The 14,515-nt window shown below is 41.9% G+C and overlaps 1 protein-coding gene across 3 annotated transcripts in view; it reads right to left on the bottom strand.

The window, feature by feature from the left end:
- The window catches only part of wdr70 (WD repeat domain 70), a 45,000-nt gene that overhangs the window by 20,563 nt on the left and 9,922 nt on the right, over positions 1 to 14,515 (bottom strand). For all 3 annotated transcript variants that reach the window (XM_086186897.1, XM_086186898.1, XM_086186896.1), the window contains exon 10: positions 6,580 to 6,754. In XM_086186897.1, the coding sequence (XP_086043023.1) occupies positions 6,580 to 6,754 (175 nt within the window). The remainder of the gene's footprint in view (positions 1 to 6,579; positions 6,755 to 14,515) is intronic.

The raw sequence follows: 14,515 nt of genomic DNA on the forward strand, positions 1-14,515 counted from the left end.
AAAACTAAGACATTTGAGAACTTTTTACTTTTTTCATGCACTGCCAATGACACCGCTGTTTCATGTGCACATGTTCAAACAAAAACAATTTCCATTCACAAATGCATGCACAAACTGCAGGGAACACTTGAGTCGGGTGGGGTCAGTGGACTCTGAACAGGAAGGTATGCTGATGAAACATTCTTAGGATTATCTTGTCCTGCTGTATAGCTTTTGAGCTGCTGCATGACACTCAACCATACACCATGTTGTCTAGTGGAAATAATACTCAAAAGGTGTTATCCGAGTGACAAAAGACCAAAAAATACACTTTGACATATTAGAAAACCGGATGAAATCTGCTTTACACAATTGCCCGGAGAGAACGACATATTTATGTGAATCTAAAACAACTTCTTTCATTATCTCATGTTTTTCCATAGCCACAGGTTTTGTCAGGTTAACTCCGAAGAACAAAACATGTTCCTCTTGAGTCATGATGAAACAAGTTATAGTTTTCTTTTCATCTCCCTTCTCTGTAAGATGAACACCATCTGCCACTGTGTTTCAACTCCTTTTATGTTGTACTGTTATTATATGTTTTCAGTGTTTGTTTTCTCTTCATCAAAGACTTATGTTTCCTGTCTATCCATTTAGATATTTAAGAAAAATATCCTTCTAACAGACTAATGGAATGAGAAAAAGACTCGAGAGGAAATCTGGAGGCAATCATGGCAAACCATAAACAGAAAAAAAAATGAATTATAATAATAACTAAGAGGGACGGTCAGAATATAGTTATCTAATCTGTACGGGAGGAGGGAAAAAATGGAAATACTAATTATCAAATCAGAGGAGTCGGTTTTTAGATGAAGTTTATCGAGCCCCCAATTGCTAACATACACCCACTCCGGCTATTTCTAGATCATATACTGTTGTTGTGAAAGGCTGAGTATTTATTTTCTATCCTGATGTTGGCTGGCATTGGTAGATGCCGCGGTGTTTGCTTCCTGCGATAATCTACATAGCCGGCTTGTGAAACCGGATTCGCATACACTGTTTGAAAGTACTCTCACGCCTTGTGACATCCTCAGTAAGCTGTGCCCTTCTCTCTGGTATACGGCAGACAGGTGAGTTATTTTCCACACACATAAATGCATGTACACCACCTATGTGCATACATGCCTGAGCACATTTACATACACACACACACCCACATACACAGCCTCTATACAACATCTACACACATCCGACAGCAAGAGTTGATAAATAGCTCAAGGAACATCGCATTGGGTTTCATTCTCGTCAACCTATGATAACAATCCACCGCAGGACCAACTGTTCCTAACCAAGTTATCCGAGTCATTATATAAATACTGCAAGCTCTGCCTTTCAGCCCCAACCTCAAAATTTTTACAAGCACACACACCGAAGACAGACTTCATGATGCCCACTGTGCAGTGAGTTGTGACATCTCACTCTGACCGCTGTTACTTTCGTAGGATCAAGTGGCCAAACCACAGTCATGAACAGCTGCTCTGATCTTTCATGGAATCAACAAGTGGTGATGGGGAACTACTGGGTGCATGTGTGTGTTAAAGGATCACACTTGGGAGTGAGTGTACAGATAATCTGACTGTGTGTTCCATTAAAGTTGCTGTGCTCCTCGGCTTCACAGCACACGAAAAGTATGATTCTTGACAATTCTTTGCCGAGGTTGCGTGTAGGGATGTGCTGCTACGATACAGGATCACTCGATTGGGATATGAAAAAATATATGTAAATAGAATCCAATACTTTAGCCCTAATTCACACATAAATGTTTGAGTCAACACTGAACGACATGCCGCGACATGCCGGGAAGAGAGATGAGTCAAGGGTAACGCAGATGACAGCATGAGTCAAAGGTTATGATATATATATATATATATATGTGTGTGTGTGTGTGTGTGTGTGTGTGTGTGTGTGTGTGTGTGTGTGTGTGTGCGTGTGTGTGCGTGTGTGTGACTGTACATTATGTATGTGGATATGTAGTGACAGATATATGTAAGAATGGCTATATGTTGTATATATTCAGAACAATTATGTGATAAATAAATAACCATGAATGTATGAAGAATATAAATATGTTTAATATAAATACAGGATTATTAACTTCAAATCAAGTAGAGCTGTGAACATAAGTGTTTTGTGTGTATGATTTTTTTGTTTTGCTGCCGGATCTTTATAAACAGGAAACACAAATAGACTTTATCATTTTTTTATTTCTGTTTATTGAAGTGTAAAAAGCTAAGGCTTCAGTCTACACCCTTCGGTCTTTGGTTTGTCACTCTATATGAATGTATTTATTGTATTATTCATTGATATGTATATTTGAAGTGGTATGAATAAAGGGAAATGACCGCATAAACTAAACTGTCTCAGACAGTCTACATGTTTTTCTTTCTTTAAGCAAGTGGGGAAGGTACTTGTTTCACATTTCAGTTTAGTTCTCTTACGAAGGGTTGGAAAAAAATATCAACATGGCAGCATCCCGCTATGCCCCCCCCCCCCATCTATATAAATATCTAAGCTCTTAATACAGGTTTTTTTCAAATAATAATTCATTTTTTGGACAGACACTTGAAAGTAGGCATTTAAGAGGTACTTAGGCTTCAAAAAATTAGTTGGCCAAAGAACATGCAATTTGCAAAACTTGTCTCGTTACAATTAGATATTCAGGAAACAACCAACCTGTGGACTTACCTTGAAAGACACAGTACCTGTTCCTGTAGAAAATCTCAGGATATAGGAATACTATCATATTGTGACCGAAGTATCATGATAAGTCCCGTATCATGAGGTCTTTACTGATAATAACCTCTACCTCTTACATGGGAAAAAGAGCAGATTGTTCTTAGTTTGGGTAGATGCTCAGGATGTGGTATTGGACATGTAAAAGTGGTAATGAGCTGGCAAGTTTTGTTTAAACAACAGGAACTAGGAACTATGGTAGTTTTACACTATGTTTTGAGTCATTTTTAGCTCCTAATTCCCGGTAGGAACTTTCAGAACAAGAGGAGCCCTGTGCGATGTAGGTTGAACGTGATGAACGTTGAACGTGACACATGAGCTAATGCAGCACATTGGACCGTTAGCTTACGTCACTTCCTTCCAGTGCAGATGCGAACAGGGAAAAAAAGGCCTTTTTGAAGTTTGGTAGTTCTTAAGGGAACCTTTACAGAGGATGGTTCATCTAAAAAAATAAAAAAATAAAAAAGCCAAATAGTAATGGACAACACTAAAAAGTCAGGAATTCCTTTGATGAAGAGCAACACTTGGAGGATATTAAGTGATCATTTGCCCACATATGTAAAGACCAGACTGTGACAATGACAGGGATCGTGGGCAACACACTCTGGATTGTGGGACTGAAATCTGGTGTAAATGTTTGCAATCAATCAAGCAGTCTTTAGATTGCTCTTCAAACGCTGCAGTGAAGACAGTTTGATGATGAGGTCTGTGTATGTACTCTGGTTGGTTATGAGTTTCTTGGCAGTTTTCTAAACATTTTCCTACAACTTTAAGGAGTTTGCTGGTTGTCCGTTCTCATCTCACACAGCCCCCCATCTTTTATGACACGCAGGCTTTCTAGTTTACCATGATTCTTTGCAGAGTCACATTACCATGCTAGGGTTTTATTAGACTAGTGGTGTTACAGTACTAGTAGTCATTTTTTTGCACTTGCAGTTTACAACCCAAAAAAAAGGAAAAAGGGTTTTGAGCGTCGAAAAAACAAAGCCTGGAATCTTGATTTGCTTTCAATGTGTTGAAAGCAAGAATCACAAATCATATAAAAATGGAAAAAAGTAACAAATTCGACATTTCATCTCCTCAGGGCTTTCTGTTCACTCTTTTTATCAGTGATTGATCACTGTGAAATAACTTGCTTAAAAACAAGAGACTACCATGCCATCAGATGATAATACTCCCCACGGAATATTTTATCAAAACCACCTCTTATGGGGTCCCGCTTTGAGGTCTGGAAACATCTAAGTCCGTCAATGACATCATAACATTCCACAGGTCTCTGTGGTAATGTTTTGGAACGAAGGCCTGCCCCCTGAGTGCACAAAGTATTACAGAGTGCACATTACCTGGCAACCATTTAAATGAAGTCTTGTAATTCTGGCAGTGGCCGCTCTGGTCAGACAACGAGCATGCAATCACTCTCTGTGGCATTACGCTTAAAAGAGTTCCTACTTGACTCTGCATCATAGGATCAATCAACTCGTGTCAGGGGTTCAAGAGCACGATGTGTCATGCTCAATAGCTCCTCTTCAGGCTGAGCTCTAGATCAAGGTCACATACATGATTGATCATGATTGATCTGCCTGCATATTCTTGCCGTGAGTAATAGTTGTGATACAGCAGGAGATGGGTCGGGAGAAGGAGGAGGAGGAGGAGGAGGAGGAGGGAGCACAACACAAGAACAAGGTCGGTTCCTTCTTTAGGCTTGTGGCTGCAATGGAGTCAGCAGCACAGGTTGCTGATTAGGGCAGAGGGCACCAAGAAACATTCTTGAGCCATTCAGACAGGACAGGCTCCAGTGGGCAGGCAACAGACATGACGATTGTTAGCTGCTATGGGACGCATGGTAAATATTTAGTTTGGACAAGGAGGGGTAATAAATTATGAGAGCTTCAACCCAATCACTCAGGGTCTGCTGCTGCTATGAGGAGCCCAGGGGTGGGAAGATGAGTGGAAGAGGACAGACGAGAGTCTATACGGTAAAGAGAACACATATGCTCTCACAATAGGAAAGTATTTACATGGAAACCATCTAACTACATTGTTTATGCGTGCTCTGATTACAAAATTGACTGTAGAAGGAGTAATTATCATGTAGCCCCCTTCCCATTTAACTAATCTGGATAAGCCCCCTCTCTAATCAAGCTGTTCCAACTCACTAACTGCAGCTTATTTAATGGTCACTATTCTCATATGAAATAACGGAAGCAGCCAGCCTTGTCTGCACATGGGCTTGTGCAGATGATGTTGAACAAAAGAGAAGTATGAAAAGACCGAGAGCCAGAAAAACAAGATTGTGAAAACGCACTCACACTCGATTGATAAACATTGTTTTATTTGGCCACATCTGTGTTCAGTGCTCCCTTAGTTTTACTTTCTATTCTCAATTAAGGGTTTATAGTGTTTTCTAAGTAACCACAAGTTTCTCACAAAAAAAAAAAGAGATTTCTCCCTTCCAAATGTGGTGTAGAATTGAATCTAGCATGTAAAGGTCGCTTTGGACAAAAGCGTCTGCTAAATGAAATTGTAGAATTGTAGAGGGAGCGGTGAGAAAATGCTATTTCTATTATATAGAAATGTATGTTCCCTGAATGAACTACTTCAACGAAGAAGGAGGCGTATTTTCGGGTCCTGGATGGAAGTGATTTTTGGCCACGCTAGAAACATGTTAAACAACGCAAAGTTAGAGCAATGCCTCTCAGGAGCCAAGATCAACTATTACCTCAACAATCTCGAGGAATGGCATGTACACTTTGATCGCTAATTGCCAAATTAACTAATAGCGGAAAATGTAAGCAGGTTTCGGGCCTTTCAGCAACCTCGAAGGAACTTAATCATTACATGATTCAGTTACACAACTATGTTTTTTAGCAATGCTAGCATTGAAAAACCAGGGGAAAGGAATGAAGACTGATATATCTAAACCATGAAACCATGTCACGAAATTTGGTGCAGACATTCATGGTGCCAAGGTGAATCCTAATCACTGTGGTTGTGACTTTTGACATTTCCTCTTAGACCAACAGCAGGTCAAAGTGATCCTCAACATCTACCAGATGGACCGGCCTACATTTTTTGTAGGATTTCCAGATGATTTAATGACTTGATGACCCCTTAACTTTTTCTCTAGTGCCACCACGAGTTTCACATTTGGTGTTCTGTAAAAAGGCAAAATGGCCACTAAATAGATGCTATGAAATGTGTCAGAAGTGTTCATAACCACTAGAATCATTCACTTTACTCATAGCAACAGCATAAGAACAAAACTGGTCCAATACTTTGGATTGCGGCTAAATACTTAGCATTCCGACCCACTAACCTGAGAATACGGTAAACATTACACCTGCCTATCATCAGCATGATAGCATTGTCATTGTTGGCGTGTTACCATGCTGACGTTAGCATTTCGCTCAAAACACTGCTGTGCCAAAGTACAGGCTCACAGTGCAGCTAGTGCAGCTGTAGATTCTTGTTTCTCCAGAGATTGGAGAGAATGAGAGCAGCTCTGGCCCCAACTCACTGCCATGTACTTGATTAACAAGGTCAATAAAGGTCCAACAGGCAGTTCAATAATTTCCCAACTACTTCAAGTTTTGACAAATGCAATTTAAAGCCAGGTATTTTGAGTTCTGCTCAGTACCAAGAGACTTGTTGAACTTTGACCTTTCTGGCCTGTGACCAAATGACCTTAGTCCCATGACTCTGTATCCGAGGCCATGGCAAAACAAACATCCTATGCTTACAACCCCCCCCCCCCCCCCCCCCGCGTACTGTGGTGATTGGTATGTGTGTGTGTGTTTTAAGACTCACGCTGAGGTTTCTGTCCCAGATCTGGATGGTGCCATCCTGGCAGCCAGCAGCAATGAGCTTCCCGTCGCGGCTGTAACTGCAGCATGTGGGGATGACCTTCTTCCCCTGGTAAGAGCGGGGTTTAAACACAGACTTGTGCTTCTTCTCTGAGGTTAGGTCCCACGTGCGCACGGTGCTGCGGACAGAGAATTCAATTTATCCCCAAGCAACTGTCACAAATCAATCATAAAATATCTATCGCTCAAAAAATATTTGGTCATTAACACTATCTGCACTGTAATAAATCCTATAGATAGTGATTTATTATGGCAGCTGTGTCTGGCAAGTGTGCCCGAGCCATTCTCATGAACAGGAGGTTAGGCAGCTATGGCTTGCAGGGTGGGGGGCTTGCAAACAGCAGCACAGTAGATCAGTCTGACAGGCCTGAAGCTTCCGTGAAATACTGATTCTCTCCTACATCTGCTGAACATATTACACAACCTGGACCACTGAGGAAGAAGAATTTAAATGAGAGATTTCATTCAATAGGGTTCTGGCTTATACTCAGCAGGAGTCACAGATAGTTATGGGTTCAAATAAAACTGAAAAAAATAAGCAAGAAAAACAGTAACTCCCCTAATATTGCATGAACTCTACCAATCAAACCAGAAATATGCACTCTTCTTATAAAGAATAGACATAAAGAACATAAACTGAGGAAAATAACCTCAATCAGCCACTGACTGAAGCAAAAAACTTTTAAATGATCATTGACTAAAATTGGCTTTTCTGTAATTCAGTCAAAATTAAAAAACACAACAAAACAAAAAAGGATGGAAGGAAAAAAAGCTGTTTGGCTGAGCAGATGTTAGTATTTCTGCATGCTTTGATTTTCAAAGTAGAGTCGACAATGATCTGAGAACATCAAGTTGTTAAAACAAGGTGGAACATTTCACCTTTGACCCTGCTGGGATTATTTGCTCTCATTAAGTCCAAGTAAGAGATGCTACACACATCTTCTTACTGCCAAGCCCCACGTCGCGTATCTTTTTATAGAACTAGCTCTAAAAACAAAACAGGGGGCGGATACTTGGAGAAAAAAAATATGTACTCATGTCACTTTAAGCTCCACGCATATTTACTGAAAGAGTGAACAACACACAAACATTTTTAGCCTTTCAGACACACACATTAACACTCTGCCCCGAAAGAGCGCATCCAATGCGTCTGTGACCCACTGCCTGCTATAGTGAGCATCCCGACCTTTGGGTCAACAGGTCAGATGAGGAGAATAAACACACAGTCAGAGTTGCTACTAAGAGCCGGGCAAGAATTCCTTCACGGTCGGCTACAAAGTCACAGACACACACTCTCAACTGTGTTTGTATAAGTCTAACAATGTGATACATATGCCAGCTGAAGACATATGGCTCAAGTAAGAGCTGGTAAGGGTCAAATAAAACTGTGTTTGATCCATCGAGTTGTGTTTAAATCCATGTAAACTTAGTTGTTAACAAATCAAAACTTACTGAGAGGGGAAAAAACTGTGCAAAAACCATGAGTAGTTAGAGGTTGTCCAGTAAAACCTGCAGGCTGCTGCCCTGCACACGAAGTGTTAACACGAGTGGATATGCATGTGTGAAAGAGTGACAGCTATAGAGGAGATGACAAACTGGTCCACCTGCTGCCTCACACAGACATCTCAATTTTGTTTAAATTGAGTGAAGGCGACTGTCAAGCCAATAAGGACAACATAACCTTTCACGTTGCACACAAAACCTGGAATGCTATCGTAAGGGCTCTTTTCAAAACACAGTGCTGCTGGCTGTCTCGGGGGAGAGAGCAGAGAGGTTGGAGCCCACCGGTGTTGAGCCTACCACTATGTACCCTCACTAATCAGGAGCAAGGCATGGAGAAACTGGGTTTAGCGTGTGGTGCTCCACAATGGTCAATGCCCCATTAGAAAAACAAAAATTCTACTCCTGGGTTTGATATTTTGCACTTTTTAGTACAGAAAGAAATGTCTTCTGGTGCCTTACTCGCTTAGAGGAGGTGATTGTTTTGGGAAAGTAACACCAACGTACAAGTCAAAATAGTCATTTGTGGACTGAAGAAACCAGCAAAAAATAATCTGGGGCAAAAGCTTCGCCCCTCTCCTTACCCATGCAAACCTGTTTTCCCTTCAGTCAGCAGACCCCCTTTCCCACACAAATGTTTCAGAAACATGGGGGTGAATGTAATAAAACGAGACCCATACATCTCCAGTCAGGCGTGTGCACTTTACGAGGTAGCCCAGTCGTTCACACATCGACTGAGGAGTGTCAGTTCCCCAGGCCCCAGATTTTATCTGTCCATCAGGTTACAGGCCTGGTGGGGGTGATGGCTGCTAGGCTCACCTTCCCCGATGAGGAGATAAGGAAAAGAGAGGGAAAAGGAAGATGTTGTATGAGGTTGTTCATTCTTTGAATTCTGATGGTGGGGACAGGCGGTGTTGTTTGATGGTCGACTGACAGACCGACTGACTGACTGGATTAAGAGGGGAAGATGCTCCACCGCCATCACAGCTGACCAAGATGAAGTTGGGAAATACGGAGGTTTGGGAGGAGGCATACACACTGGCACTCAAACAAGATGCTAAAAACGATTCACTGTGGTCCAAGCAAAGATGAAGCACATGAACAGCAGAAATTAATAAAAGCAAAGTTTCAACTTTTATCAAAAATCGGAACATAAATCTAAAGGGATAGATAGATAGATAGATAGATAGATGTAGGTATATGTGTGTGTGTGTGTGTGTGTATATACATACATACATACATCTATATACATACATAATGTAATCCATGGACAGTTCAAGAACTTGATAGTACAAGTGTGATGTCAGCCATAGGTTTTATGGACTCCCATTTTGAACCCTGGTGTGAGGCATTGGTTTAGGGTTTTTTGAAAAAAGAGGGAATCACTTTGCCCCCCCAACACACACGCACACAATTTCTTGTTCTTTCCTTTTTTAGCCGTATTTCCACTTCAACTGCATGTTGCTCTTCCATTCTGGGGAGCACTGCCACTACCACATGCTTCCTCAATCATCTACCTTCCACCAAGGGGACATAGTGTTTGGGAAAATCATGCTCTCCCCAAAACAAATACCCAGACTGACCAGGGGAGGCCCTAGCTTAGCGACCCAGACATCACCCTCATCTGGCTTCCCACCCACAGACACAGCCAATCGTGTCTGTGCAAAACTCAACCAAGCTGGAGGCAGCACAGGGAACCTAACCAGCTGTCCCTGTGTTAGTAGGAAATGCACCATTGCACTACCTGGGCCCCCAAGTGAACCATATTTTAATAAGACAATGGAGTTGGAGAGGAATCAAGGGTGGGTCTGTTAGACAGCCGGCCATGGTAGTGACTTGACAATCACAAGGCTGCAACACCCTAAAACATACCCTGCTTTATTGTTTTTTTCACTCTCAATGGGAAGCTAATTTACAAAAATCATGCAGTATTGAAGAAGGCTTAGTATTAAAAATGGAGACCATACCCTTGATAGAAACAAGTTTGTACTGTCATTTTTTTCAATCAGACTTCTTTTGACTACCACAAACATCACCATTTCCTGGCCTTTAGAGAGGATTCACATACTTCCACGTTAGCTTATCTTGAATGAGAATCCATGTTAAATCAATATACAGTCAGTGAAACAAACACTGCATTCACACACTTAAACGTACATTGAAATAAATCAAAAATTCGGCCCCAACTGTTAATTGACCAAAAGCGTAAACATGCTTGATGGCACAGTATGTGCATTCTTGGGCAGAATATGGAACACTAGCATTGTCAAGGGAACAACAGTTGGAAATGTGCTGGACTGTGGATGAACCTGATGTGTCGAGCAAGAGTGAATGGCCCGACATGCTCATTCACACTTTGTGGTGTCTGGCTTCTTCATCCATGTTCTGTCAGGCAGATCACACTGAATAACCCAGCAGTATTATCCCCCGCCCCTTAAAAAATCCGGAGTGACCAGGCATTTGGTTGAGAGAATTAAAAAAAAAAAAAAAAAAGATGGCCTATTTCCTTGCCAAGCTTTTTGAGGAATGATTAAGACACTTGAGAGAGAGAGAGGAAAAAAAAAACTTAAAAAAAAAAAAACACCTTTAGCCCTGGTTCTGGCCAGGACATTCACGCACAGAACAGCATCATGATGACAAGGATTCATTCAAAAAGCTGTTCTGCTTTGTGTGATTTGTCTCATCAATTATTATGTCACATATAAAACATCAGTATTTTGGTTTGAGTGCCTGATAAGGACAAATAATTTGCTCCTCAGCAGTGTAAAATCCTGCCATGTTGTCATTAGGCTCTCCTTGCACATCCTGGTCCAGCTGCAGCCCTGACAGCAGGCCAGCATGAAGGGAATCCCTGGCATCCAAACCTCCTGGAAACATTCCACAAATTGGGTGTATTTGTGTGTGTGTGTGTGTGTGTGTGTGTGTGTGTGTGTGTGTGTGTGTGTGTGTGTGTGTGTGTGTTTGTCCCAAGACTCAACAGAAGTAACATGTGGGTCCAATTAGAAAGCCACCATTTGTCCGATCCTCTCCTCTGCTCGCCAAAATTTTAGTCATAAAAGGAGACATGACATGTATGTTTGATCGCTCTCCTGGGGCGCCATGAAACTACATACGGTGAAACCAAGAAGCAGCGATGTCATAACCTTGAAGCCTCTGAGGAATAGATGTCCACACCATCAGTTAACAATTCTGTTCAGTAAAGTTTGTTAACTTTAGCATCAATTCAAGGGTTTTCATGCCACTACTGTTAAAGATTCTATGCATTACAAATGGCTTTACATCTCACTGACACAAAACACCCAGTCATATTTTTAGTTTACTTCCAAAGTGCTGCCAAAGAAATCCTTCCACTGGGACTAGACCCAGTACAAATGGCCTTCATTTTCTGAGAAATAAATCTGTGGTTTTCAAACAGGTGTTCAGTCTTTCCACAAAACCTTTTTTCTTCTAGAAGCTCCACACATTTGGAGCTCTTCGATAAAAAAAAGTTGGAAAACGAGCCATTTTACAGTCTAACCATGTCTCAAACAGAATGACGAAAGAATGTAAAATGCTGACAGGTTCACATCCAAGCTGAAATACTTTTCCCTGAGAGATGAGAATCGCACAGCTCCGCTGAAGCACCATTCACCCTCAGTGTGCAAGGACAATCGCCACCACCCTGCTGCTGCATTTTCTAACTGCTTCATCAGTACTTCCTCCAGGAGAAAAATGTCTGAGTTAATGACATTATTCAAGGAGCTGGGTGGCAGGTCTCATGAATGAGATTCCATACAACTGAGGGGGGACCTTTAATTTAGGAGCTGGGCGGTCCAGTGATCATGCTTAATAACCTATTCAAACAAACACAACAGAGGCTCTAACTAGGCCGATGCAGGAAGAAAGACCGAAAAAGTGTTGGTCGAATGTTTAAATGGACAAAGCCCTCGAAGGCACCGACTGGTACTATTGGCCGACTGCTGGTCCATTCTGAAGAGACCCACTGAGTAGAACATGGCCTCTGCAGACTCCATAATGGTTCAAAGGATGGCACTGCAGTGGTGGAACCGCTTACATCAGTGAAGGGATGCGTCTACAATATCCTACAGTGGTCTATAAGGTCTCAGTACATTATGGCCATAGTCATAAAAGGGTGAAGAACACTGTCTGATTTAAAAGGTGACACATTTATAATCCTGCAATGTTGAGAGGTAATAAAGCCACAGTTTCAAATGATTATGTCATACGTACCATGAAGCAAAAGTTTCAAGTGTCAGAATGCTCTAATCACCATTTACATTTTCTGTACTTTCTATTCTCGATTCAAGTTGAAATCAGATCAACACTTTAAGCCTGACTTGTAATTACAGTTACAGTGATTACAGTTTCATCTGTGTGACAAACGCATGTCCACATGATGCATTTGTATCAGGTAGCAGGTTTATTTTTCATTCCTAATCGCAGGTTGTGTTTAAGGGAAGATTCCCTCGGGTGTTTAAGATGATAGAAAACCCTCAGAACAAGCTTCATTTGTGTTGTGGAGTGAACAAAAAAAACACAGCCAGTTCAGCCACTAAAAAAAGAAAACACAACGGTTATGCATCGCTGATGTACAGGTATATTTCAGATGTTAGCCTACAGTGAGTATTCACGCTAATGCGGTAACGCTGCAGCTACACGACCAAAATGCTCGTTGGCAGCAGCACTTCAATGCAACTGTGTTGACTGTGTTTTGCGTGCTTCAAATAATGGCACTGAGACAAAAGTTTAAACTAACAACAGCAACATTTACAGAAATAATTATGACGACAATAAGAGCTCAGACCACAGGCGCGAGTGGAAATGGGTAGGAGGATACGTGCTGTTATGAAGCTGACCAGTCACAGCTGTTGTGGTCTGCACTGAACATGAGAGAATATCTGCCTTTTGCTTACCTTAAAATACAGTCAGAGGACAACTGTAATTAGGACATCTGATTGTAAACTGGCTCATATTTAAAAGAGGATGTGAAAAGGCAACTCGACCCCCTAATTGGAGCCACCAATTGCATAATTCTAAAAATTGCCCAAAAAAGGGGGGGCAAAAGGCTGAGAGGGGCGGAGAGTGGGGTGTGTTAGGCAAGAGTTGTTTACTGACGTAATTCGGCCAGTTAAAGTGAAAGAGACTTTTTCGATCCACAATCCTGTGAGTCTGCCGCAAGTGTATAGGAGTCGCTGCCTTTGTGAAACACATTTGACGCTTTGCTTGCTTTGCAGGAGCTGAAAGATGTGATTGCTTCATCAGTGCCCTGATGCTCAAATCCGAAAAAGGATAACCAGTCCAGACACGAGAATTAGGGGAGCACAATTTTGGAATTATGTCCAGCTGTGACTATTTTGCCTGATATTGAAATGTTTCATTAAGTCTGTAGAATATAATTTGTCTGCAGGTCATCTCTGCACCATAAACATTTGATTTAAAATGTTAGTTAGAAACAAAGTTACTTCAACAAATATTGCACCTTACTGCCATTTGAAAATTGCAGTTGGCCATACGGCGATTTAGGATTGCTTTTGTTTAACTGTGCAGACCTACCAAGGGTTGAACTAAAGTCTTCTGCATGTTGGGCACCTGTTAAAACACTGGCAGCTACATTCTGTTCCTGCTGGAGGAATGAGACATACTTTTGATTGAAGATACAGGAAGGCTGAGGGGTAGTGGGTCAACCAAGAAAGTAAAGTACAGCACTTTATCACCAAATAACCCCTGCGCTGGACAGCACATCACTAATGTGATAAGGAGATGAGTGCAATATGAGGGATTGAGCATGGGGTTACACAGACATCCTCCTCCACCTGTAAATCACTCTGTGCAACCCCTCTAGCTCTCTCTCTCTCTCTTTTCCCTCTCTTTGTCATACCCTCTTTCCATCTCAGAGGCTCAGGTTGTTGTGCTGACCTACTCTGCTGCTGTGAACCCTTCTCACATGCAGCTGCTCTGCCTCTTGAATGGCTCCCTGTGCGCTCCTCTCCACTGCTCTCCTGTGAGCTTGCTAGGGGCAACACCCAGCGCTAACGTGCCAGTGGAAGATTTCCAGAGCCTCAATGAGAGCTAAATAAACCAGCCTCCACATCTGGGAGAGCAGCAATACTGGTAAACACTGGGCCGTGGCCTGCCCACAAAGCCGGGCCCTTGTTTCCACTTAATGATGATAGCCCTGGGTTTCTGCACTGCTGCCTGTCACACTCACTTAGACTCATCACTGCGCCCCAGCTTAAAATCACACATGGTCACTCACAAATATTCAAGCACACCTGTACACATGGCAAAAGGTTACAGTTCCGGCAGCCATACAGAAACAACAGGCAGCAAAATCCTGAACTGAGTATTACAGATGTGTGTATGAGGCCTTGTTATCTCCT

Source organism: Aulostomus chinensis, chromosome 19 (genome assembly GCF_037954235.1).
Source record: "Aulostomus chinensis isolate RoL2024-O1b breed Wild chromosome 19, RoL_Achi_v1.0, whole genome shotgun sequence".
Classification (NCBI taxonomy): Eukaryota; Metazoa; Chordata; class Actinopteri; order Syngnathiformes; family Aulostomidae; genus Aulostomus; species Aulostomus chinensis.